Raw genomic sequence first — 24,001 nt, 5'->3', positions numbered from 1 at the left:
TGCTTGTAACCAGTAATGGGCAGCCAAAACTTTTACTGCCACACTGTGGGGTGTGGCTTATTTTGTAGGTGTGGCTTGATGGGCATGTGACTGGGTAGGAGTGGCTTGCCTGTCATGTGACCAGGTGGGAGTGGCTCAAACGATTATCATCGGTCAAGTGAACTGTCAAGAATACCTCTGGAACTGCCTTCTACCGCACAAATCCCAGCGGCCGATAAGGTCCCACAGAGTTGGCCTTCTCTGGGTCTCGTCGACCAAACAATGTTGTTTGGCGGGCCCCAGGGGAAGAGCCTTCTCTGTGGCGGCCCCGGCCCTCTGGAATCAAGTCCCCCCGGAGATTAGAACGGCTCCCACCTTCCTTGTCTTTCGCAACTTACTCAAGACCCACCTATATCGCCAGGCATGGGGGAATTAAGTTATCTCCCCCAGGCTTTCTTATATTTTACATTTGGTGTGTATGTGTTGTATGGTTTTTAAATTGTTGTGGTTTTTTAATGTAATTTTATTATTAGATTTGTTCCATTGTTATACTGTTTTTATTGTTGTTGTGAGCCGCCCCGAGTCTTCGGAGAGGGGCGGCATACAAATCTAATACATTGAATTGAATTGAATTGTTAAGTCCTTGACTTACAACGTCACCACTGTCGCTTGCTGGGGTGACAATTTGCTTCGTGTTTCCTGCACTCCGTCTCAGGCTGGGTAGCTAGGTGAATGGGTGTCTATCAGCTGCTGAGAAAAGATGGTGGAGGAAATGGGCTCCCTGCAACTTCTGCCGGTGCTGGTCTCCCTGCCGCTTTCCAAGGAGAAGGAGGAGGAGGATGGAAGGGGGGGATGTTCAACTGGAGTTGGGCACACAGCTTCATTTATGTTGTTAGCCACCTCGAGTCCTCAGAGAGGGCTGGCATACAAATCCAATAAATAAATGAATAAATTTCCACTGGTGGAACTATGTTCCACGCCGTCCTGCCTGCTGCCAACCCCTGCTTGTAATGTATATCACTTACAGACGCCATTTTGAAACACTGCTGCAGCTACGCTATCTGTCTGAAGAAACACAAACTTTACACACGCACTCCAGACAATTCAAATAATGTATATCTAAAGTTTTGCATTTGTGCCATCACTGTAGGCTGAGGGGGAAAAGTGTGGTGCATTACCTTCTGGGTGACCCTCGTATCATGCAATACACGATGCCAGTGGAATGCATTGGCCCGTTGGAATGCTGCCAGGGAAGGTTGCAAACCATACTCATGAGACTTGCTACTGTACGTGGGAGCTGACCATGCATAATTTTGCACGATAGCCATAATATTGTAGACCAGCCATGTTGAAATTTCAAACAGTTTATTTATTTATTTTTATTTATTTATTTAGTCCAATACATAATACACATTGAATAGATACCGTATGTAGTAATATAAATAAGGAAACGAATAGAAGAAAAGATATAAAAGTATAGGTGAACATATTTGAAAGGAAGAAAAGATAAATGAGATAAGGAGAGACAATTGGACAGGGGATGGAAGGCACACTGGTGCACTTATGCACGCCCCTTATTGACCTCTAAGGCAGTGTTTCCCAACCTTGGCACCTTGAAGATATTTGGACTTCAACTCCCAGAATTCCCCAGCCAGCATTCGCTGGCTGGGGAATTCTGGGAGTTGAAGTCCAAATATCTTCAAGGTGCCAAGGTTGGGAAACACTGCTCTAAGGAACCTGGAGAGATCAAGTTACAGGACAAGTGGTCATTAAATAAGGACTGCTTGTAATGCAAGTCAGGAAATGTTCAGAAACAGCAGAGCAAGGGAAAAAGAAATAGCAAATAAGCCAGGAAACAGTTGTCAGAAGAAGCTGTCCACCATCTAATTAGGAGCTCTTTCCTGCTGTCTTTATAGCAATGCTGGGGAAATTAAATCTACAGAACATACAGGGAGGGGGAAACTACTGCAACAGCCTCAAGACTTTCAGATGAGCTTGAATTTCAGACAAGGAAGAGATGAGAAGCTATATGATAAAAAGCCAGAAGGAAGCGATTTTATTACAGAGCTTTCCTTTGTTTTAATTTTTTCTCAAAATGACAGAGTTTTTGCCACTAGCTGGCTCATTAGGCTCATTACTACATTATCAGCAAAGAAGCCCATTCTGCATCGAACCACATCCTTCCCTATCAAGTATTTTATGAGGATGTCTAATAAGTAGGTATTTGGGGAGGATCGCGGTCCAAGCTCCAGCCTATAGGGTTCCGTGAATGTGTGTTTGTGCATGTGTGTGCGTGCGTGCATGTCTTAGTATTCTGAGATAGATGCAAAATCGGATGTGTAAACATTCAAGTTGCATTTGGAAAGGGGTTTTCAGAAGAGTGGCTTTCATTGTGCAATTTGTCTCACTTCCCTGCCCGGAAAAAAATATCCAGGATTGCAATTATGATAGCATGCAGTACTAAACTGACCTAACAATTGCTTCCAACCCCCCCACCCCAAAATGAGTCAGTATCGTGTAGTGGTTCAGGTGCTGGTCTAGAAACCAGGAGAGTGTGAGTTCTTGCCTTAGGCATGAAAAACTGACTGGGTGAGTTAGGGCCAGTCAGTTTCTCTCAACCCACCTCTCTCAGGGTTGTTGTAGGGAAAATAATAGGAAGAAGGGTTATTGTGGATGTTTGCTGCCTTGAGTCACTTATAAAGTAATAAAGTCAGGATAAAAATCTGCTAAATAATGTTCTGTTGGGCTCTCTGATAGGAGCCTCCCGAAAATTCAAGGATACAAATTTCGGATACACACACGTTTGAAAATTCAAAACAATGTTCTTTATCACAAAAGTCAAAATAAACTAAGCACTCTTTTTGTATTGCAAAGAGCACTCTTCCCAAAAACAACCAGATAGTCTGTACAATGTCCCTTAAGCAGTCATTAAGTACTTAGCCAGCAGTTGCGGAAAAACTTCACACCCCTTCTTCTTCCAATGAAGGGAGTCACTCCCACCTTCTTCTTCATCTGAGGAAACTAAACTCTGAACTTATTCTGTCGGCAATAACACAGGCCTGTGACATGTTGAATTTTCCCCTGCATCCACCTCCCCATTCCCTGGGGCAGGAGCTGGGCCAGAGCCAACCACAACAAATAATGACTAAAATAAAAAAGGTTACTTTGCATGAAGGCAGGGATGGGCCACAAGTCGGAATGGCGGGAACGCCGTTCCGGTGGTGGAAATGAAGCATGTAGCCTTGCTACATTGCCACCGGGTGGGCACGCCCTGTTCACACGCAACCAGCACAATTCTTGTAAAATTTACCAGGTTTTTTGCTTCCTGCGCGGAAGCAAAGAAATCAGCAATTTTTGCCCAAATCTTGCTTCCGCAAAGACGTCTGTGTGAGATTTTGGCTGCTACACATGTGCAGTAGCTGAATCTCGCAGTGGCACCAAGACCAGCAGCTGAGGCTAGCAGCAACAGCAGAGGGGACAGGAGCGGACCAGCAACTCTTCTATCCAGTTTTGCCGGTCACATCAAAACAACCAGCAGCTCTTCTATCTATTGTGGTTAGCTCTGGACCAGCTCCTGCCCCAAGGACTGTGGATGTGGGGGAGACATCCACATGCTGCAGGCCTGTTTTTCTCCCAGTGGAATCTGCTGATGAAGGCTCCTCTGACCAAGAAGGCATGAGTGACAGGGAGGACGAGAGTGTGGCAGACAGCTCAGAAGGAGATCAATTATCTCTCTCCTCCTTGGATTCGGAACAAGAGTTAATGATACAGCCATGCATGCGGAGAGTGATGCATAGGCAGCAACAACTGAGAGATTATTATCAAAGAAAATGAGGCCACCTGTGGTTGGGTGGGGCTGTGGTAATTACTGAGGCTACTATAAATAGCAGCCTGTGGGTTTGGCCATTGTGGAGGATTATCTAATCGTTGTGTTTCATGACTGTGTTACTGACTTCGATCTTTGTGTGCTGATTTTTTCCCACTTTGAAACTAAACCAGAGCAAAGTGTGTTTCACTTTGTGAAAGAAGAAGGACTGTGAATTGCCTCACAGCTGCAAGCTAAGTATCACAGAACTGATAAGGGACTTGTACAAATTACCAGTTTGTTTGGAGATGAGTGCTCTTTGCTATACAAAAAGAGGGCTTAGTTTATTTGAATTTTTGGTATAAAGAACATTGTTTTGAATTTTCAAACGTGTGTGTGTCTGAAATTTGTATCTGTGAATTTTCAGGAGGATTCTACCAGAGAGCTCGACAGAACACTATTCTCATTTATTGTATACTATCGGCCTGTCCACTTCCCTTCCCTTTTGTTTTCCATTTTGCATGTTTTGGATAGGAGGTTAAGGGGCAAGATTTGCAGAAGCAGAAAGTGTTGGAATATTATGTTAATAGTATGCTTGCGCTGTCTTGTAGGACAGACCTCTATGGCATGGTGGGAGACAAATATAAAAACATTCCCCTTCCACTGGTGAATCACTTTTTGATGACCCTAGGGGGCACGTGCTCCCTATATATACCACTGCAGAGCAAATGACTCCTCCCCTTATCTCCTCATTACTTCTTCATGCTGACTCCATGTTCATGGCTAAGGGCATGTGTGAGATGTTCAATCCAATGCCATCTTCACACATAGTAGCATCTAACAACTATTGAAACAGTCCAAAATGTAAACCTTACTACCAGCATTCTATACCAATATCATGTAATGCATGATATTGAAGCAAATCAACTAAATTGTGAGTAAAAGTTTGAATTTCCATCTTATGCAAGGGGTGATAATTTGCTACTAAACAAAGGGGTATTGCCAGCCACATGTCTCTTCTTGCTGTGTTAAGCTCAGAAAAGTGTTCGGAAACTTCAGATCGTGCAGAATGCGGCCACGAGAGCAATCATGCCCATGTCTCGTCAACACTCCGCGGCCTGCATCAGTTTCCGGTCACAATTCAAAGTGTTGGTTATGACCTATAAAGCCCTACATGACATCAGACCAGAATACCTCTGGGATTGCCTTCTGCCGCACGAATCCCAGCGACCGATTAGGTCCCACAGAGTTGGCCTTCTCCGGGTCCCGTCGACCAAACAATGCCATCTGGCGGGACCCAGAGGAAGATCCTTCTCTGTGGCAGCCCCGGCCCTCTGGAACCAGCTTCCCCCCGAGATTAGGACTGTCCCCGCCCTCCTTGCCTTTCGTAAACTTTTGAAAATCCACCTATGTCACCAGGCTTGGGGAAATTAATATACCCCTTAGCTATTAGGATTTATGTATGGTTTGTTTGGGTTGCATGATTACTTTTTATAAGGATTTTAAACTGTTTATAATCATTGGATTTGTATAGTATGTATTGTTTTTTGTTGTGAGCCACTTAAAGTCCTCGGAAAGGGGCGGCATACAAATCTAATAAATTATTATTATTATTAATTATTATATCTGCTGCAAATTAAATAGTACAAATTCTGCAATTAATAAATCAATATCCAATAGAAGGTACCTAGAGTTCACTTCTGAACCCCTTCCTGAAATAGATTGTAACCAGTGAAGGGCTACCAAAAAATTTATTACCACACTGTGGGTAGGGCTTATGCAGGACCCCTGCATTTTCTTTTAACATCTTTCAGTGCAAATTGGGTGCTCTGAGGTGGAGCTCCATTTTTGCTACCCCACTGTGTCCCCTACCCCACCCATCCCGATGCCCGGGCAGTAGCCCACCTCGATTGTAACCCTCACTACTTTTCAAATGCAGCTATTGACATAATACATAAAACCTGATGTGGTTTTTGATCTGACAGAAGTTGCACATCAGGGAAAGAAAAGGGATAACTGGGAGGCTATGGCTTATTCCAAATAATTTTTGAAAGCTTCCATATAACCTATATGCAACTTGTCAGCATCTTTTGGTAATTCCAAAAATAAAGTGTGTGTGTGTGTGTGTGTGTGTGTGAGAGAGAGAGAGAGAGAGAGAGAGAGAGAGAGAGAGAGAGAGAGAGAGAGAGAGAGAGAGAGAGAGAGAGAGAGAGAGAGAGAAGTCTATTTCTTTTTCCAGATTTATGAAGTTCACTCAGAGAATCAGCATTTATATTTCTGCATTGATTGTCTCCAAATTTGGGACGTTGACTTTATGTCTAAACAGTGTCAGACTTTCAAGTGATTTGCATACTTGTTCTGGTGCAATTTAATGAATAATAGTTAACTCATAAATCAAACACCCACACTACAGTAATGGAATAGGATTTACATTCTGCAAAAAATATATTTCACTGCACTTTCTGCATTTTGGTTAGTTCATCTGTTCGTTTATGACGGAAGTTTATTGATGCTGAAATTTGCACCAAATAAGGGAGATCTGTGTAAATTGTCCTTTTTTTGGTGTTAAAACTCTAGGGAGCTGATGTAGCATATCTAGTTTTAATGTATACTTCACTTTATGCAGCAGTTTGCTAGAAAGGTGTAGTGAACACTATTTGTTATTATATCTTTGCAGGTAATGCTTTCTGATGGATTATATCTGCAGTAGAATTTGTCATCCCGGGGCAATGAAGGACAAACTCTGATCTGCATTTGTTTCTAAGCAATTATTTGCATAAAGCAGCACTGAGATGATTTGCTATTATTACTGTTGCAGCAAGATACTCTGATAATTAAAAAAAAAAGTCCAAACTCCAAAGCTATTTCCATTTTTTACTTTCATACAAGCCTTCTCCAGCGTTATAATGCTTATAAACCGGGCTACATTTTTTCTTGAATTATGGATTGTTCTCAGACATAGCTTTGCAAGACCTCTTTAATAAGGCCCAATAGTTTTCAGCAGGTGCTAAAAAGGTCTTATGACCTCTTGGAAAAGTCAAGGCTTTCTATCTTAGTCAGAGGGTTAACATACTGTTCCCTATGGAACAAGAAACACCTGCAGTTTTAAAATTTTGAATAAAATCTTTAATTAAATAGGATTAATTACAGTAATGGGCTACCAAAATTTTTGCTACCACATTATGGGCGTGGCTTGTGCATTTTGTTTCAACATCTTTCAGTGCATATTGGGTGCTCTGGGGTGGAGCTCCAGATTTTGCTACCGGAGCTGCGTTCCTGACCGTTCCCGTAGGAGCCCATCACTGATTAATTAGGTTGACTTTTCTCCCTTTAGAATTTTCACAGAACACCAACACCCCTCGTTAGGGCTGAAAAAAATCTTCTCCAAAGGGAGTAGCAATGAAAACAACCCTGCAAAGACTTACGGCTAGGAAAAAAAAACTTATTTTATTTATTTATTTATTTATTCATTTGTCCAATACACAAATACATAGGAAGAAAAATAGACATGTAGTAATATATATAAGGGTAAAGTGAACTTAGAGGAGAGGATATATGAAAGAAAGAAAATATATAAGGTAAGTGAGAGAAAGGAAAGACAACTGGACAGGGGACGAAAGGCACACCAGTGCACTTATGTATGCTCCTTCTTCAGAAAGAGTAGGAATGAAAAAATCTTGCAAGCCACAAAGATCCTTAACATTTTATTAGGGCTGGGGGAGGGAGGAGCTTCAAAAATAAGCTACACTGGGAGTATAAGACGCACCCAAATTTTCAGCCTCTTTTAGGGGAGAAAAGGGTGTAATTTATACTCTGAAAGATTCGGTAAATTACAAAGGCTATCTTAGGTTGGTGTGATGGGAGGTAAACAGGTTTGATCTACTCCTGGTTAAATTGCTCTGCCCTATTATCTGGCAAGGCAAAAGGATAAATACTTGACAGTATCTATGCATTGAAGCAGAAGCTGGGCAGCCATCTGGCTGTGATGGATTTATCAGGATTCCTGCACTGAGTATGGGTTTGGACCTAATAATCTAAACTGATGTTTCTAAACCTCAACCATGTTGAGATAGGATCATCCAAGGGCATGGAGTGAGGTATCATCAGTACGCTGATGATACCCAGCTTTACATCTCCACCCCATGTCCAGTCAACGAAGCAGTGGAAGTGATGTGCCGGTGTCTGGAGGCTGGATGGGTGTCAAAAGACTCAAACTCAACCCGGATAAGATGGAGTGGCTGTGGGTTTTGCCTCCCAAGGACAATTCCATCTGTCCTTCCATTACCCTGGGGGGGGGGAATTATTGACCCCCTCGGAGAGGGTCCGCAACTTGGGCATCCTCCTCAATCCACAGCTCACATTAGAGAACCATCTTTCAGCTGTGGCAAGGGGGGCGTTTGCCCAGGTTCGCCTGGTGCACCAGTTGCCGCCCTATTTGGACCGGGACTCACTGCTCACATGACCTCATCACCTCGAGGTTCGACTACTGTAATGCTCTCTACATGGGGCTACCTTTGAAAAGTGTTCGGAAACTCCAGATCGTGCAGAATGCAGCTGCGAGAGCAGTCATGGGCTTACCTAGGTATGCCCATGTTTCACCAACACTCCGCAGTCTGCATTGGCTGCCGATCAATTTCTGGTCACAATTCAAAGTGTTGGTTATGACCTTTAAAGCCCTTCATGGCATTGGCCAGAATACCTCCGAGACCACCTTCTGCCGCATGAATCCCAGCGACCGATTAGGTCCCACAGAGTGGGCCTTCTCCGGGTCCCGTCAACTAAACAATGTCGGTTGGCGGGCCCCAGGGGAAGAGCCTTCTCTGTGGTGGCCCCAGCCCTCTGTAACCAACTCCCCCCGGAGATTAGAACTGCCCCTACTCTCCTTGCCTTTCATAAGCTCCTTAAACCCCACCTTTGTCGTCAGGCATGGGGGAACTGAGACATCTCCCCCGAGCATATACAATTTATGAATGGTAAGTTTGTATGTATGTTTGTTTAGTAAATGGGGCTTTTAAATATTTTAAACTACGATTTAGATTTGTTATGAATTGTTTTATTTTGTTGTGAGCCGCCCCGAGTCTGCAGAGAGGGGTGGCATACAAATCTAAATAATAAAATAAATAAATAAATAAATAAATAAATTTCAATTCCCAGAATTCCCCAGCCAGCATACTGAGTGGGGTTTTTTGGGAGATGAAGTCCTCTCATCTTAAATTTGCTGAGGTTGACAAACAGTGACAGAAATAGCATTTCCCAACTGTAGGAGTCTAGAAATGGCAAGTCTGACAAATGAAACAATTATAGATTAGCGCCGGCGGACTTACCCGCCAGCGACGTTTGCAGGCAGGGGCCGGGAAGACGCTGGACACATGGCGTAGCCGCCATGTTGTTCGGCCAAAGTCTCGCGAGATTGCGCGAGACTTTGGCCAAGGATCGGGCCAGAATGGGCCGATCGTGACGTTGTCTGGGCGGGGCCTGCCAGCCCTATAAAAGGGCGTGCAGGCCCGGGCTCAGCCTTTTCGCCCGGACAGATTGTCAGAGCAGACGCTCGGCTGAGTGTCTGCTCTTTTGGCAGCCATTTTGTGTGGCCTCGTGGCGGACACCATTTTGTCGAGCCTCATCGGAGGCTCGTGGAGCAGCAGTTCGGCAAAAGGCTTGTCGGCGGAGAGGCCTCACTAGGAGCCTCGCCGCTTTTGGAGGGTCATTTGGTAGTGCCCCGGGGATCCGGGGGAGGACCCTTTCATCGCGCCCCCCCCGGCGGGAGCGTAGGGGGGATTGCCCGCACTGTGACTGCCATCTGGGGCCCTTTCCATAGCGGTGGGCAGTGAGGCCTATTGAGGGGCGTTTTGCGCACCCCCCTTTTGCCCGGTGGGGCGGAGGCCGACCGCTGCCCTCGCTAGGGGCGTGGGGCTTCTTTTCGCCCGGCTCCCTTGGTTAAACAAGAGCATACACACACTTTGTCTTATTATATTATTAAACCTAACATATTTGTTCCATTAAATACAGTGGTTTAAGTTTTGGCCTGGTTTAATTGATTGTATTGGTTGTGTTTTCAATGGCCCCTAAGAAGAAGCAGGCTCGTGCCCCCCCGGCTCAACCGGTGGTACAGCCTAGGCGGGCTTTGAGGCCTTCTGCCCGGGTTCGGGCTGCCCAGGAGGCTGCCCCTGCGGGCGTCCCGGTGGAGGGAGTGGGATTTGTGCCTCCTGTGGCTCAGGATTTGTCTCCCTCTCTTTCCTGGGCCAGGGTCCTCGAGCGACTGGACGAGCTCGAGTGCTGGAGGTCCGGCGCTGGCCCGGGAGGGGCTCCCATACCTGCGCAGGCTGCCCTGGGAAGGGACCCCGAGGAGGCGGCGGCCCAGTCTGGGCAAGTGGCCCAGCCGGGGCTGATGGCGGCGTTGCAGGGCCCCGGGAGGCCGGGGCCACCTTGGATGTCTTCGACCCCTTACGGGGCAGGTGAGGCTGCACCACACACACCTTCCACTTCTTTTCTCCCATTGCCCGGCCAGGCCTTTGTACCACTGGGTTTTGGGAGTGGGGCTGGTTTCATGGGGTCTCCCTTAGGCACGTGTGGCCAGGTTTGGTCCCCGCCAGCTCCCACGGTGGTGGCACAGGTCCCTGGGGTGGCTTTTCCGCCGGGGCTTGGGGTGCCGGGGGCGGAGGGTTGGACCCCACCGGCGCCGGCCGTGATGCCTCCGCCTCCTGTCTTGCCTTACCCGTCAGGGATGGGGGTGTTAGGAATGGGGGCCACCACGGTGTGGGACCCGTTCGCCAGTTTAAGAGCGGGGGCGATCCCATGTGGTTTACCGGCCACTCCTCTAGGGTTCCACCTTCACCCTTCGGTGAAGGAGGCGATATGGAAGGGGGAGTATGTCGATTTGTTTTCCATATTGAATCGGGAGGTCCCCAAGCAGGACAAAGATGTAGTGCCATGGGAAAAACCCAAAAAACCCAAGGTCAGCAAGTGTTTCAGCTCTTGGCTGTACGCTTTTTTGACCTATGCCACGGTGGTTATTCAGAGGCAGTCGGCCAAGGCCACGGCTTTGATTAAATATGCAGATCTCATTGCCCGGGCCCACTTTGAGTATAAGGGTACCATCTGGAGGCATTACGACAAGGGGTTTAGAATGCGGCTAGCCTTTGACCTTACCTTGCCCTGGGACGTAGTGGTGCCGGACCTTTGGTTCCAAGCGACTTACATGTCTGGGAAGGAGGGGTGTGACAGGACGGACAGTGGGCACTTCATGGAAGAGGAGCCCACAGCTTCTGCCCCTGCCAAGGCTGCCACGGGGGGTGCGGGGAAGGGTGCCTCCCCCGCATGTCATGAGTTTGTTGCAAAAGGGGCTTGTTTTCATCCCTTTTGTAAGTACAGGCATGCATGCGGGAACTGCGGGGGTTCCCATGCCGCTTCTATGTGCCCCCGTCCCAAGAAGGGAACAGACAAGAAGGGGGGGCCAGCAAAGTCAGCCCCACCTGCTGGGGGGAAAGGGGCCCAGCCCAATTAATCTTAAAGCACTCGAGGGTTGGTTGAAGGACTACCACCCTCGATCGAGAGCGGCCGCTCTCTTGTTAGGTTTTTCCAAGGGATTTAGGATCCCTTATATGGGGGTTAGGAAAGCCTTCATGTCCGACAACCTTAGATCGGTTGTAGGACATGAAGACATCATTAGGGAAAAGATTCGGAAGGAGGTGGCCGAGGGCAGGGTCCTTGGGCCTTTCCCGGAGCCGCCCTTCCCTAATCTTAGGGTGTCACCATTGGGGGTGGTCCCCAAAAAGGCGAGTGGTGAATTTAGGTTGATTCACCACTTGTCTTTTCCGAAAGGGGAGTCAGTGAATGACTTCATTCCTGACGAACTTTGTTCAGTCCGGTACGCATCCTTTGATGTGGCCGTGGCCATGGTTAGGAAGTGTGGGGTTGGAGCCCTTATGGGTAAATGCGACATTAAGTTGGCATTCCGGCTCCTCCCCATTCACCCAGACGACTTCGAGCTCTTGGGTTTCCACTTTGAGGGTGGTTTCTATGTAGACAGGGCTTTACCTATGGGTTGCTCTGTCTCATGCTCTCTTTTTGAGAGCTTTAGCACCTTCTTGGAGTGGGCACTCAGGAGGAGCAGTGGTCTGGGTTCGGTCGTTCACTACCTTGATGATTTCTTGATGGCGTGGCCTGCGCGTTCAGAGCGATGTTTTGCTCTGATGCGGGACTTCGAAGCCCTTTGTGCTCAGTTGGGGGTGCCTCTAGCTCCTGAGAAGACCGAGGGGCCTGCCACCAAGATTACCTTCCTTGGTATTGAATTGGACTCAGAGGAGCAATCTTCTAGATTGCCCCTAGATAAGTTAGTCAAGATCCGGGCTAAGCTTGATCTTGTTTTGGGCTGCACGAAGGTCACTCTTAGGCAGCTGCAGGAAATAGCTGGGATTTTGAATTTTGCCTGTCGGGTCGTGGTGCCTGGACGGGCTTTTTCCCAGAGGTTGTATAGTGCGATGAAGGGGCTACGTTTGCCCCATCATCGTACCCGCCTATGCGCTGGGGTCAGGGCTGACCTCTGTGTATGGCGGGAGTTTTTGGAGCGTTTTAATGGGTTGTCTTTTTGGAGGCATGAGCTTCTTTTGGAAGCTGAGTTGCAGTTGTGTTCGGATGCCGCGGGGACTTGTGGCTTTGGGGTTGTGTTAGGTGACCAGTGGTGCTGGTCTGTTTGGCCTCCGGAATGGAGGGCCTCCCCCCTGGTTAAGGACTTGACCTTTTTAGAGCTCTTTCCCTTGGTAGTGGCCTTAGAGCTTTGGGGGGAGCAGTTCAGGGACAAGACTGTGCACTTTTGGTGTGACAACTTGGCAGTGGTCCATGTTGTGAATGCCCTGTCCTCTAAGAGCGACAGGGTCATGCGGCTTGTCCGCCATTTTGTGCACAGGTCCTTGTCTCTGAATGCTTTGTTTTTGGCCAGACATGTCCCCGGGTTAGATAACGGGATTGCTGACGCCTTGTCCCGTGGTCAGTTGTCCAGGTTTCGGACCCTGGCCCCGTGGGCCTGAGCATCACCAGAGGCTTTTCCCGACCACCTTTGGAGCCTGGGAGGGCTCCCGAGCAGTGGAGAGAAGAGGCCTGCAGGGCTATGGCCCTCTCAGTGGCTCCAGGCACCCTGAAGGCTTACCAGCATGCAGGTAAGGAGTTTGGGGATTTCAGGCAGGATAGGGGTTACCCCCATAGTTGGCCTGCCCCAGTGGAACACCTGGCAGAATTTTGTGTCCAGCTTAGGCAGCGTGGCCTTTCAGTTAGGACAATTAGGTCCAAGTTAGCCGGCCTCGCCTTTCTGTCCAAGGCGGGGGGGGTTGGGGACCTTTCTGGTGACTTCCGCATTCGGAAGATGTTGGAGGGCTGGGCTAGGGAGCGACAGGGGACCCCCTCTGATACTCGTCAGGCCCTGACGGTTGAGCAACTGTCGCTTATTAATCAAGCTTTGGACAGTCTGTGTGCCTCTCTGTACGAGGCCCGTCTTTTTAGGGCAGTGACTTGTGTAATGTTTTTTGGGGCCCTGCGGGTCAGCGAGGCTATGGCCTCCTCGCAAGCTGACACGTCACTCCGGGCCTTCCAGTTTTCTGATCTGGCTTTTAGGGCGGGGGGTGTCTCATTGTTGGTGAGACACTCCAAGACAGATCAGCTGCACAGAGGGGTTAGGTTAGAGCTTAGTGCGGCCACCGACCAGTCTGTGTGCCCGGTGGCTGCTCTCCAGCACTTTTGTAGCTTACGGGGGTCGGGTCAGGGGTAGGAGTCTAGAAATGGCAAGTCTGACAAATGAAACAATTATAGATACACAGAGAAGTAAAAGCATTGTATTGTGTGGATTAATAAAATATTTTTATAATGCAAGTTTACTAACTTCAAACAATTAATGCTATGCCACATCATATTCAATTTGTAATATTAATAGCATTATTATTTATCTTAGCTGTAGATTTCCTATTTACACAGATTTATGCCCTGGCATATTTCACAGAACCACCAAATTCATTTTTATGTTCATTAGTTTTAATAGCCACTGTTTAAAGCATTATTAAATCATTAAAGTGGTTTGATATTATCTAAATCTGAGCAGCTAACCGTAAAAATTTCCACTAGGGAAAAACTATTCCCTATTTTTCAGCTCCATTGTTCTGCTGGTCAGTCACCTGCTATTTCTCCATGTAAGTTTTGTTTGTCTCCAGCCTAAGATTTAATTAGCAATATGATCTGAACAAAGCTTTCTGAATCATTGCCTAACTCGTAAAACTTTTTTTGTTTTTGTTTTGTCTTGACCCACATGGTGGCAGTCTTAGATTTTAATCCTGTATTGGATTGCTTAGACTAGAGCTAAGGACAAATAATTAGCAATCCTTTCTTCGTTCTTTTGTAGTTGAACTAAGAAAGAAGTAGGTAAAAAGTACCTAGTGTTACTAGTAATCACAGGCAACAAACACTTATTAATGTACAGTTTATGGATAATTTGCCTTTGTAAAATACAATTTTCCTGACTCAACTAGGGTCATTTTTTACATATTAATTTGATTATAATTTATTGAAAATATACAACAAATTCCATTTGTCCAATACACTAAGCCATAAACTATCAATTACAATTCATGGCATCATTCATGCAAACTGCTAAATCCACTCCAAATTACGTTATGATGTAGCATTTACCAAATTTCTCTCTCTTCTCTGTGGTAGACCATCTAATTTTAACAGCTTACATAAGTGGATATTTAAGCTGCAGTTCAATTTCATCAGTATAAATAGTCTTCCATGGCTTCTATTTTTCATACTGCAGTCTAAAGTTAATCTGCAAAGTAAGCACATTCACTAACACAAGATATGCTCACTCTGAGGCTGCCAGAATGCTGATTTTATGCTCCAGAGCTGTCGTTCACCTTTGAATATCTTGGTTACATGACCAGACTACACCCTCAGTATAGGATCATCCTATATTTGGATCAGGAGTCTCTACAGTCGTTCATGCTCTTATCATCTCATGGCTCGATTTCTGTAAACCACTCTACATGGAGCTACCCTTAAAAAGCATTCGGAGACTACAATTAATCCAGAATGCAGCCATGCAAGCTGTTGTGGGCATGCCTACATCCGCGAGCTGCACTGGCTTCCAATTGGTCTCCGGATGCAATTTAAGGTGTTGGTTATCATCTATAAGTCTGACATCCCTACATGGCTTAGGGCCTGACTACTTACAGGACCGTTTTCTACTCTGTATCTCCCAGTGACTGATTAGAGCCCACAGGGTTGGCCTACTGCAGGTCCCATTGACTAGACAATGTAGGTTGGGAGGGCCATGTGGGAGGGCCTTCTCTATGGTAGCTCTGGCTCTATGGAACCAACTGCCCATAGAGGTCTGCACTGCCCCCACCCTCCTAGCCTTTAGGAAAGCCATAAAGACCTGGCTTTGCCAGCAGGCCTGGGGCTATTGAGCTATATCACCTATCTCCAGCCAAGTAGAATGCTATATTCAACCATTCACCTTATGCAATATTTTTAAGGTGGCCTGTGTGTGTGTGTACATACACATACAGTTTATATAGTAGATAATGCATATTTTGTGTGCCTGTGTGTAATATGTATGTATGGCATATATGCATAGAATTAAATACTATATTTTGGATGTTCAGTAATAGTAAATAAATAGGGAAATTGCATCTCTTTAAGGTGAAGAGAGGCCAGGCACCCTAACCCTAACCCAAACTCTTGACGTGAGTGATGTCAAGTCGGCAACCTTTAAGCCAGTCACATAACTTTTAAGTCACCCCCAATCACATGATCATCAAGCCACTCCCACTTGGTCACAGGGCTGGCAAGCCACACCCACAAAATAAGCCATACCTACAGTGTAGTAGTAAAAAAATTGCAGCTCTTCACTGGATATAATATTTCAGATATAACATTTTATACAATATCTAACAGTTAATAGCTATAATTGTTTTATCAAAACTTCTCTCAGATTCCTACACTTGTGCCAGTTCTCATTTCTCCTTTACAAGTCTTAGGGTGACCATGTTTCTTTAAAAAAAAAACCTGTTCCTTTTGTCTTTGCCACTTTGATATTCAGGTCTTTCATGCTGTCCCTCAGGCTTTGAACAGCTTCCTTAAATTCTGACAAAAGCTATCCTCCACATTTATGCCCCTGCTTAAAATCCACTTCTCTCGAGAAACCTTCAAGTACTGATCTCTTTGTTGAGGATAGGATCTTTCCTATCCTCCCACCATTGTGAATTAAATCGTCATCCCATTAATTGTTGTCTACTGAAATGAGACTTTAAGCTCTACGGGGCAAGGACGTTTCTCTTATGTACTTCTAAAGTGCCATGTACATTTAAAGTCTTCAATAAAGACTTTAAAAAAAATTACAATGTCAGAAGACCTATAGTAAGTGCCAGAGGGAAAATAACCCCAGAAGAAATTAATTATAATGTGGAAAGCATGTCTCTTCTGGAAAGAATGAAAATTAAAATTATGAGAAAGATGCTTCAGAAGCTTTTCATAAAAGCACAAGGTTTTAAAATACATTTATCACAACAAAGGCCTGACTTCCTTTTATTTCTTTTCCATATTAAATCACTGCCATACATACCTGCAGAAAGCAAGCTTCTGTGTCTTATAATTCATGTGAAAATATTGAGTATTCCTAGGCTCACGATAAGCAGTTTTCACTTGGTTCAATGAGTCAGATACAGGGCCCTTGTTTGAAAATGTCAATCCTATATAAAATGCCTACTAAAGATTTAAGCCTTCTGATCTTTATGGGCCCTTGTTAATCCTTAAAGAAATGTAAAGCTGACTTGAGCTCAGTTAAGAGACTGGGAGAGCCTTACACTGAAACCTAGATTATGCTGTTAACATGCAAGCTTTCTGATTTTGTGAGGGTAGTTTAAAGAGAATCAAGGAGTTCATATATTTTGCTAACACATGGTTTAACAATTATTTTTTAAAAAATAAGGAGCAATTCTCTGGGTTTACATGTTATACCAAACTATAAGTAGTAGTTTATCAACCATAGTAACTGAGTTCATGCAACTCTTTAAGCCTAAACCAAACACATTATGCCAGCATAAAACACAATTCTTATTCGTCTATGGGGAAAAGTAGATTTTGTTCTTCAAAGTGATCAACTTTTAACATGTATTTGCATAAACGTGTAAGCAGGGATTTGAATTATTTTAAAATATCCCTATTCATAGCATTTTTTGTAATGTTGGCCAAAGTTTATGCGAAATTTTTTTTTTTACAATTTTTTTACAATTTAAAAATTATATGATTTGATTTAATATTGCTTTAAATGGATTTATTTAATAAATAGTCTAGTTAGGATCATGAAACATGTTTAAAGGGAACAATTTAATTTTTCCCTCCAGGTTATAACTTTGATGAAAATTTGTATGTGTGAATATTGTTTTTGAAAGTTTAATGAGAAATGAATTGAAAAAAAATGATTAAAATATATGTAAATTATTTATTATATAAATGGTATGTTATGCTATAATGATAACATTCCAGAAACATTTAAAAGTACTGTACTTTTCACAGAATTAAAAAACCTTCAACTATTAAGATTTTATCCATCCATCCAATTTATACCCATTACACTTAACAAGTTGTTAGTCTAGAGCAGTGGTTCTCAACCTGGGGGTTGGGACCCTTTTGGGGGTCGAATATCCATTTCACAGGGGTCGCCGAAAACCATGGGAAAAGACAAATTTCCCATGGTGTTAGGAACTAAAGCTTCTATTCTGTCACCTGGGAATATATTTTTACAATCTGACCAATCAGGCCTTTACAGTGGGGATGTCCCTCTGACTTTTCTGCCAATCAGCTTAAAGCTCTGTTGGGAGAATTGGTGCTAGACTTATGGTTGGGGGTCACCACAACATGAGGAACTGTATTAAGGAGTCGCGGCATTAGAAAGGTTGAGAACCACTGGGTAGACTCTAGAGTAACAGCATAATAATAAATGTCTTTTTTTGTTAACAGCAGTAACAAAAATAAATAGAATAGAATAGAATAGAATTTTTATTGGCCAAGTGTGATTGGACACACAAGGAATTTGTCTTGGTGCATATGCTCTCAACGTACATAAAATAAAATATACATTTGTCAAGAATCATGTGATACAACACTTAATGATTGTCATAAAGACATTTAGAAATAATAATTTCCATGATAGGATTAAAAAAAAAGTCAATGAACACATACAATTTGGGCATTCTGTCACTCACCAGCTGTTCACTCTGTTTTCAAAAGCTTTCATTGGGGAAAATAGAGTTCATATTCCTGGAGCTAGTAAGACATAAAGAGACATTAGGACAGGGGAGGGAAGGCATGCTGGTGCACTTACCTTAGTTTTCAGTGTATTAGATGCATCTTTTTCCTCCCCCAAGTAGGCTGATAATTAGGGTGCGTCTTATACATTGAATGTAGCTTTCCCCCCCCCAGCCTTAACTAGCTGCTAACAATCTTCCCAGTTCTTGCCTTGCAGCCTCTTTCATTGTTACTCTCTGTGAAAAATGTTTTCAAGACCTAAGTCTTTGCAGGGTTTGTTTCATTACTCTAACTTGCTCTGAGTAAGTTTCTTTCTTTCAGCTCTTTCACTGTTACTCTCTGCAAAGAAGAATGTTTTCCAAGCCCTAAATCTTTGTAGGTTTTTTCCATTGCTCTACTTGCAATGTAAGGAAGCTCTGAGGAAGGTATCGGCTGGGGTGTGATTTCAGATGGGGATGGTTAGCTTTCCACCTGGTTCTTTTCTTTTAAAGAGAGAGAGAGAGAAAAGGGGATGGGTGAATAACAAGCTTCTCTAGAGAAAGACATGTGTATCTCCCATTAATTGCAAGGTAAAGACAGAAAGACAGAATTACACTGCAATTGATGGGAGATGCACATTTCTTTCTCTAGAGAAGCTGGTTATTTGCCCGCTCCCTTCTCTCTCTCTCTCTCTTTCTCTCTCTCTCTCTCTAAAAGAAAAGAACCTGGTGGAAAGCTAGCCACCCCCAGCCGAGCTCACACTACAGCCGATCCCAGGTGCATAGCCTTCATCAGATTTTCCTCAGCTGGGCTTGGCTTCCCACTGGCGGCTGCTATGTCTTCAGAGCCTGGAGCTGTCATGCAGTTGGAGAGCGATGCCAGCTCTAAGTACAGCTAGAGCAGAAAGGGGTGTGAATCTGAACCATGAGGTGGGTGAGTAGGGGGGGGGAGAACCAGGAGGAGAGCCAAGTGTGGCATGACTGATGGAGGAATTCTGGGAGTTGAAGTCCACAAGTCTTAAAGCTGCAAGTTGGAAGACCCCCCCCCCCCCCAAGTTAGAGAGCCATCGTGGGCCTTCCTAGATTCGCCCACATTTCTGCAACACTCCGCGGCCTGCACTGGCTGCCGATCGGTTTCCGGTCACAATTCAAAGTGTTGGTAATGACCTTTAAAGCCCTACATGGCATTGGGCCAGAATACATCCGGAACCGCCTTCTACTGCACGAATCCCAGCAGCCGATAAGGTCCCACAGAGTTGGCCTTCTCGGGGTCCCTTCGACCAAACAATGTCGTTTGGCAGGCCCCAGGGGAAGAGCATTCTCTTTGGCGGCCCCGGCACTCTGGAACCAACTCCCACCAGAGATTAGAATGGCCCCCACCTTCCTTGTCTTTCGCAAATTACTTAAGACCCACCTTTGTCGCCATGCATGGGGGAGTTAAGTTATCCTTTCCCCCTAGGCTATTACAAGTTATGCATGGTATGTTTGTGTGTATGTTTGATTTTTTATAATAAGGGTTTTTTAGTTGTTTTTATTAATTTGATTGTTCATGTTGTTTTACCACTGTTGTTAGCCGCCCCGAGTCTGCGGAGAGGTGCGGCATACAAATCCAATAAATAATAATAATAATAATAATAATAATAATAATAATAATAAGTTAGAGGTTAGGAGTGCAAGGGTCTTCAAATCTGGCAAGTTTAAGGCTTGTGGACTTCAACTCCCATTTCTGAGCTAGCATGACTGGTGGACGAATTTTGGGAATTGAAGTCCACAAGTCTTGAAGCTGTCAAGTTTGAAGTTTGTAAAAAGTGTACATGGTTTTAAAAAGTATACATGGTTGTAAAAAGTATTCTGCTACACTGGTATTTTATTAAACAATATAATACTACACCATTTGGTTCAGAATGCTTTTTTCCTTGTTTTCCTTCTCTAAAATCTAGGTGCGTCTTATACATTGGTGCATCTTATACACCAAAAATACGGTATGCATGCCCCTTACTGACCTCTTAGGAATCTGGAGAGGTCAACAGTGAATTGTCTAAGGGTAAAGTTTTGGGGGTTGGGGGATGACATAACACTTACTGGCTCCGGAGTCGGATTAATGTAGAAGCTTTCAGTCTTTGTCCAGAGTGTTACAGCTGCCTCATGGCTGGATATTTCCTTGTTTACTTCTGTTGGCTCTTTAGGATTCCGAGACTGGGTTCCAAAGGAGCTGCAGAGGATTGGCTGTGTGTCTCTCTGTCTCCTAATAGTAGTCACATTGCTCACTTCCCAATAGTCCCAAATGTTACAATAAATGTGCCTTTGTCTGGGTTTATAATTCTTAGGGTTGTATTATAATCACTTCAAGAACAAACCAGTTGGAGAAAAGTCTAAATGATATTTAGAAAACAGATAATGTGGAATTATATGGAAGTTAAATAATATTAATACATAAAGGATTTTTTGAAAGGAATATTAGAATTAATATTATTAGAATTATTTGCCTAAAAAAAGGAACAGCTCTTGTGCTCTTGGAGTGAAAGGCTATTTAAAAAATAATAATTCTCAGTGAATGCCAAGGTTGAATGCCTATTTGCTATAAACTTGTTATCAGCAAGAATGTCAAATGATGTGCTCCAGTGTTTGCTAGTTTCCATAGTTTTTAATAAGGATCGACCAGCAAACAGGGTTATTTTTTGTAATTTTGAACCACCTCAAGTTATGGTAAGGTTGTCAGCCCATTGGAAATTGGACACACTCCCTTGCTCTGAAAGTTCAGAACTGACATTTAGGAAAAAGCTGATAAAGGAAAAGTAAGACGATACTGAAGTAATGAAGAAATACAGAGTTTATCAAGCAGTTATTCCAAAAAAGACATAAATTGACAGAAATAATAAAATAAATATTTATTATCCAAATCTGTTTTGGCTGAGTAGGTGTGATGACACAAATTCCGAAAGCACAAGAACCTCACTTGTTTGTTCCTTCCTTTTTTTCTTCCTTTAGAAATGATTAATAAATTAATTACTAATAATCTCATATCCTGCTGACAAAAGATATTTGTAATTAACTCTTACTTTTTTCTTATGTGTTCCTAGATATTCTAGACGTGATTTTCATTTACGCTGTCAATTTTTTCCCCTCAAAACAATTTTGTGTAGGCTGATGAGAACGTTTGGCCATTTATTTGATTATGAAGGAGAAAAAAGTTAAGAGCAAATTAAAAATGATAACAAAATCACTGACAACAGAGACAAAGCACAGCTGCTCAATACCTACTTTACATCAGTCTTCACACATAAAGGAACCACCAACCAACCAACCTACAACCTAACTGCAAATAACAGCCCCGGAACCAAACTCAACACAGACAAAGCTACCATTAGGGACTACTTGAGGGAGCTTAACGAGTACAAATCACTGGGACCTGATGGACTCCACCCCAGAGTCCTAAAAGAACTGGCAGACACCATAGCGGAACCTCTTCTCCTCATCTACCAAAAATATTGGGCCACTGGAGACCTACCAAAAGACTGGAAATGAGCGGACGTAGTTCCCATCCACAAAAAAGGGAAAAAGACGGATCCAAGCAACTACAGACCTATTAGCCTGACTTCAATACCTGGAAAAATACTGGAGAAAATAATTTAAAAAAACAGCTTTGCCACTACCTGGAAACAAACAAGATAATATCCAACAGCCAACACGGGTTTGTCAGAAACAAATCATGTCAAACCAATCTCATATCCTTTTTCAACACCATAACCAAATCAGTAGACCAGCGCAACACGGTGGACCTCATATACTTAGACTTCAGCAAAGCTTTCGACAAACTATCTCCTAATCAACAAATTAGAAAAAAGCGGACTAGACTACAACACATGCAGATGGATCAATAGCTGGCTGACCAATCGCACCCAATGAGTTGTCCTCAGCGGTTCCAAATCCACATGGAAGAACGTAGGCAGTGGGGTACCACAGGGTTCAGTCCTGGGCCCTGTGCTCTTCAACATTTTCATCAATGACTTGGACAAGGGAATAGAAGGGCAACTGATCAAATTCGCAGACGACACCAAGCTGGCGGGGATAGCCAATACCCTAGAAGACAGGCTCAAATTACAGAAAGACCTAGACAGACTAACACAGTGGGTCCACACCAACAAAACGATGTTTAATATTGACAAGAACAAAGTCCTTCACCTAGGCAGAAAAACCCTGGACACACATAGAACCTGGGAGAAACCCCTCTTAGCAGTAGCGACTGCGAAAGAGACCTCGGAGTCTTGGTGGACAATCAACTAAATATGAGCCAACAATGTGCAGCAGCAGCTAATAAAGCCAACACAATCCTAAGCTGCATCAACAGGGGAATACACTCCAAGACCAGGGAAGTCTTAATACCACTCTACTACGCCCTGGTCCAACCACACCTGGAGTACTGTATTCAGTTCTGGTCACCATACTTCAAAAGAGACATTGAAACTCTGGAGAAGGTGCAAAAAAGAGCAACCAAGATGATTAAGGGATTGGAAACCAAGACTTACAAAGAGAGACTGAGGGAACTGGGCATGGATAGCCTAGAGAAAAGGAGGGCCAGAGCGGACATGATAGCAGTCTACAAGTATACGAGGGGATGTCACAGAGAGGAGGGGATCACTTTATTCTTCAGGGCACCAGAGGGTCGGATGAGGAACAACGGCTGGAAGCTGACCAAGGAGAGATTCAACATGGAGATAAGGAGGAACCTCCTGATGGTCAGAGCGATCAGCCAATGGAACAACCTACCAGCGGACGTTGTGAACTCCAACACTCTGGACATTTTTAAGAGAAGATTGAACTGCCACTTGACTGGTGTACTATAAGGTTCCTGCTAGGGCAGGGGGTTGAACTTGATTGCCTTCATGGTCCCTTTCAACTCTAACAATAAATAAATTCAGGTAATTATTTTTCTTTTCAGGCTTTGTATGAATAAGCTATATCAGGATATTCTACATGTTTCAACATCATATTGTGAGGGTCAGAACAACATAGCCACCACAAAAGTATGTATGTATCAACTAGATACAGAGAAGCCTTAAAATTTGCAAAAATATAGAAATATAGGTAATCCTTGACTTACAATAATTGAGACCTTAAATTTTCTCTCAATGCTTGATTAGCCAATCAGCAGCAGCTATGCAAATCCGGGATACGTATTAATATATATTATTGGAAAGAGACATATTAAGCATGGGCACAAATATCCAATCAATTTACAGGTTTCAGTTTCATTAAAACAAGCAGAAAAGGAATAAGTAAAACATGTAAGATGGTGTCATCTTTAAACTGGCATATAAAACAGTCAATAGATTCATTATAAGAGAGGAAAAGAGTTTAATTTTAAATATTCATGTCTCTATTTGAAATTAATCTTAATGTTTAAATTCAATAGAAATAGATAGTTTCTAATAATCAACAGATGTGTTGATGGAGACTGCTTCTATTAATAGCAATATTTAAAAAGTGAATCATCTCCAACATGTATAATAATAATAAGCAGAAAATATCTAAACCCCTGTTTTAAAAGTTAAATTTATCCTAAGAATTTTATTTATCTCTGAAGAGTTAAAACAGAAAGATTTAATACTCTCCTAAAGAGCTGAGGTGACACGTTAGTTAGAGTGCAGCACTGCAGGCTACTTCAGCTGACTGCTAGCTGCATTTCGGCGGTTCAAATCTCACTGATTCAAGATTGACTCAGCCTTACATCCCTCAGAGGTCAATAAAATGAGGATCCAGATTGTTGGGGGCAATATGCTGACTCTGTAAACCACTTAGAGAGGGCTATAAAAGCACTATGAAGTGGTACATAAGTCTTTAGCTATTGCTATTGCTAAGTAAACTGGTCTGGGTAGGTTAGAAACACAAGCTTTTAAAAATTATTATTATTATTATTATTATTTGCCCTGTTTTGTGCCCATTGACTTAA

The 24,001-nt window shown here is 43.7% G+C and overlaps 1 protein-coding gene across 1 annotated transcript in view; it reads left to right on the top strand.

The window, feature by feature from the left end:
- The first annotated feature begins 10,469 nt into the window (after positions 1–10,469).
- Positions 10,470–24,001, top strand: part of LOC139175204 (vesicular inhibitory amino acid transporter-like) — a 39,493-nt gene continuing 25,961 nt past the window's right edge. The window contains 1 exon segment of the mRNA XM_070766206.1: positions 10,470–11,073. Coding sequence (XP_070622307.1) covers positions 10,470–11,073 — 604 coding nt within the window.

This window comes from Erythrolamprus reginae, chromosome 1 (assembly GCF_031021105.1).
Source record: "Erythrolamprus reginae isolate rEryReg1 chromosome 1, rEryReg1.hap1, whole genome shotgun sequence".
In the NCBI taxonomy this organism is placed as follows: Eukaryota; Metazoa; Chordata; class Lepidosauria; order Squamata; family Dipsadidae; genus Erythrolamprus; species Erythrolamprus reginae.
The sequence above is the reverse complement of the archived record's forward strand: the minus strand, read 5'-3'. Positions and strand labels throughout refer to the sequence as shown.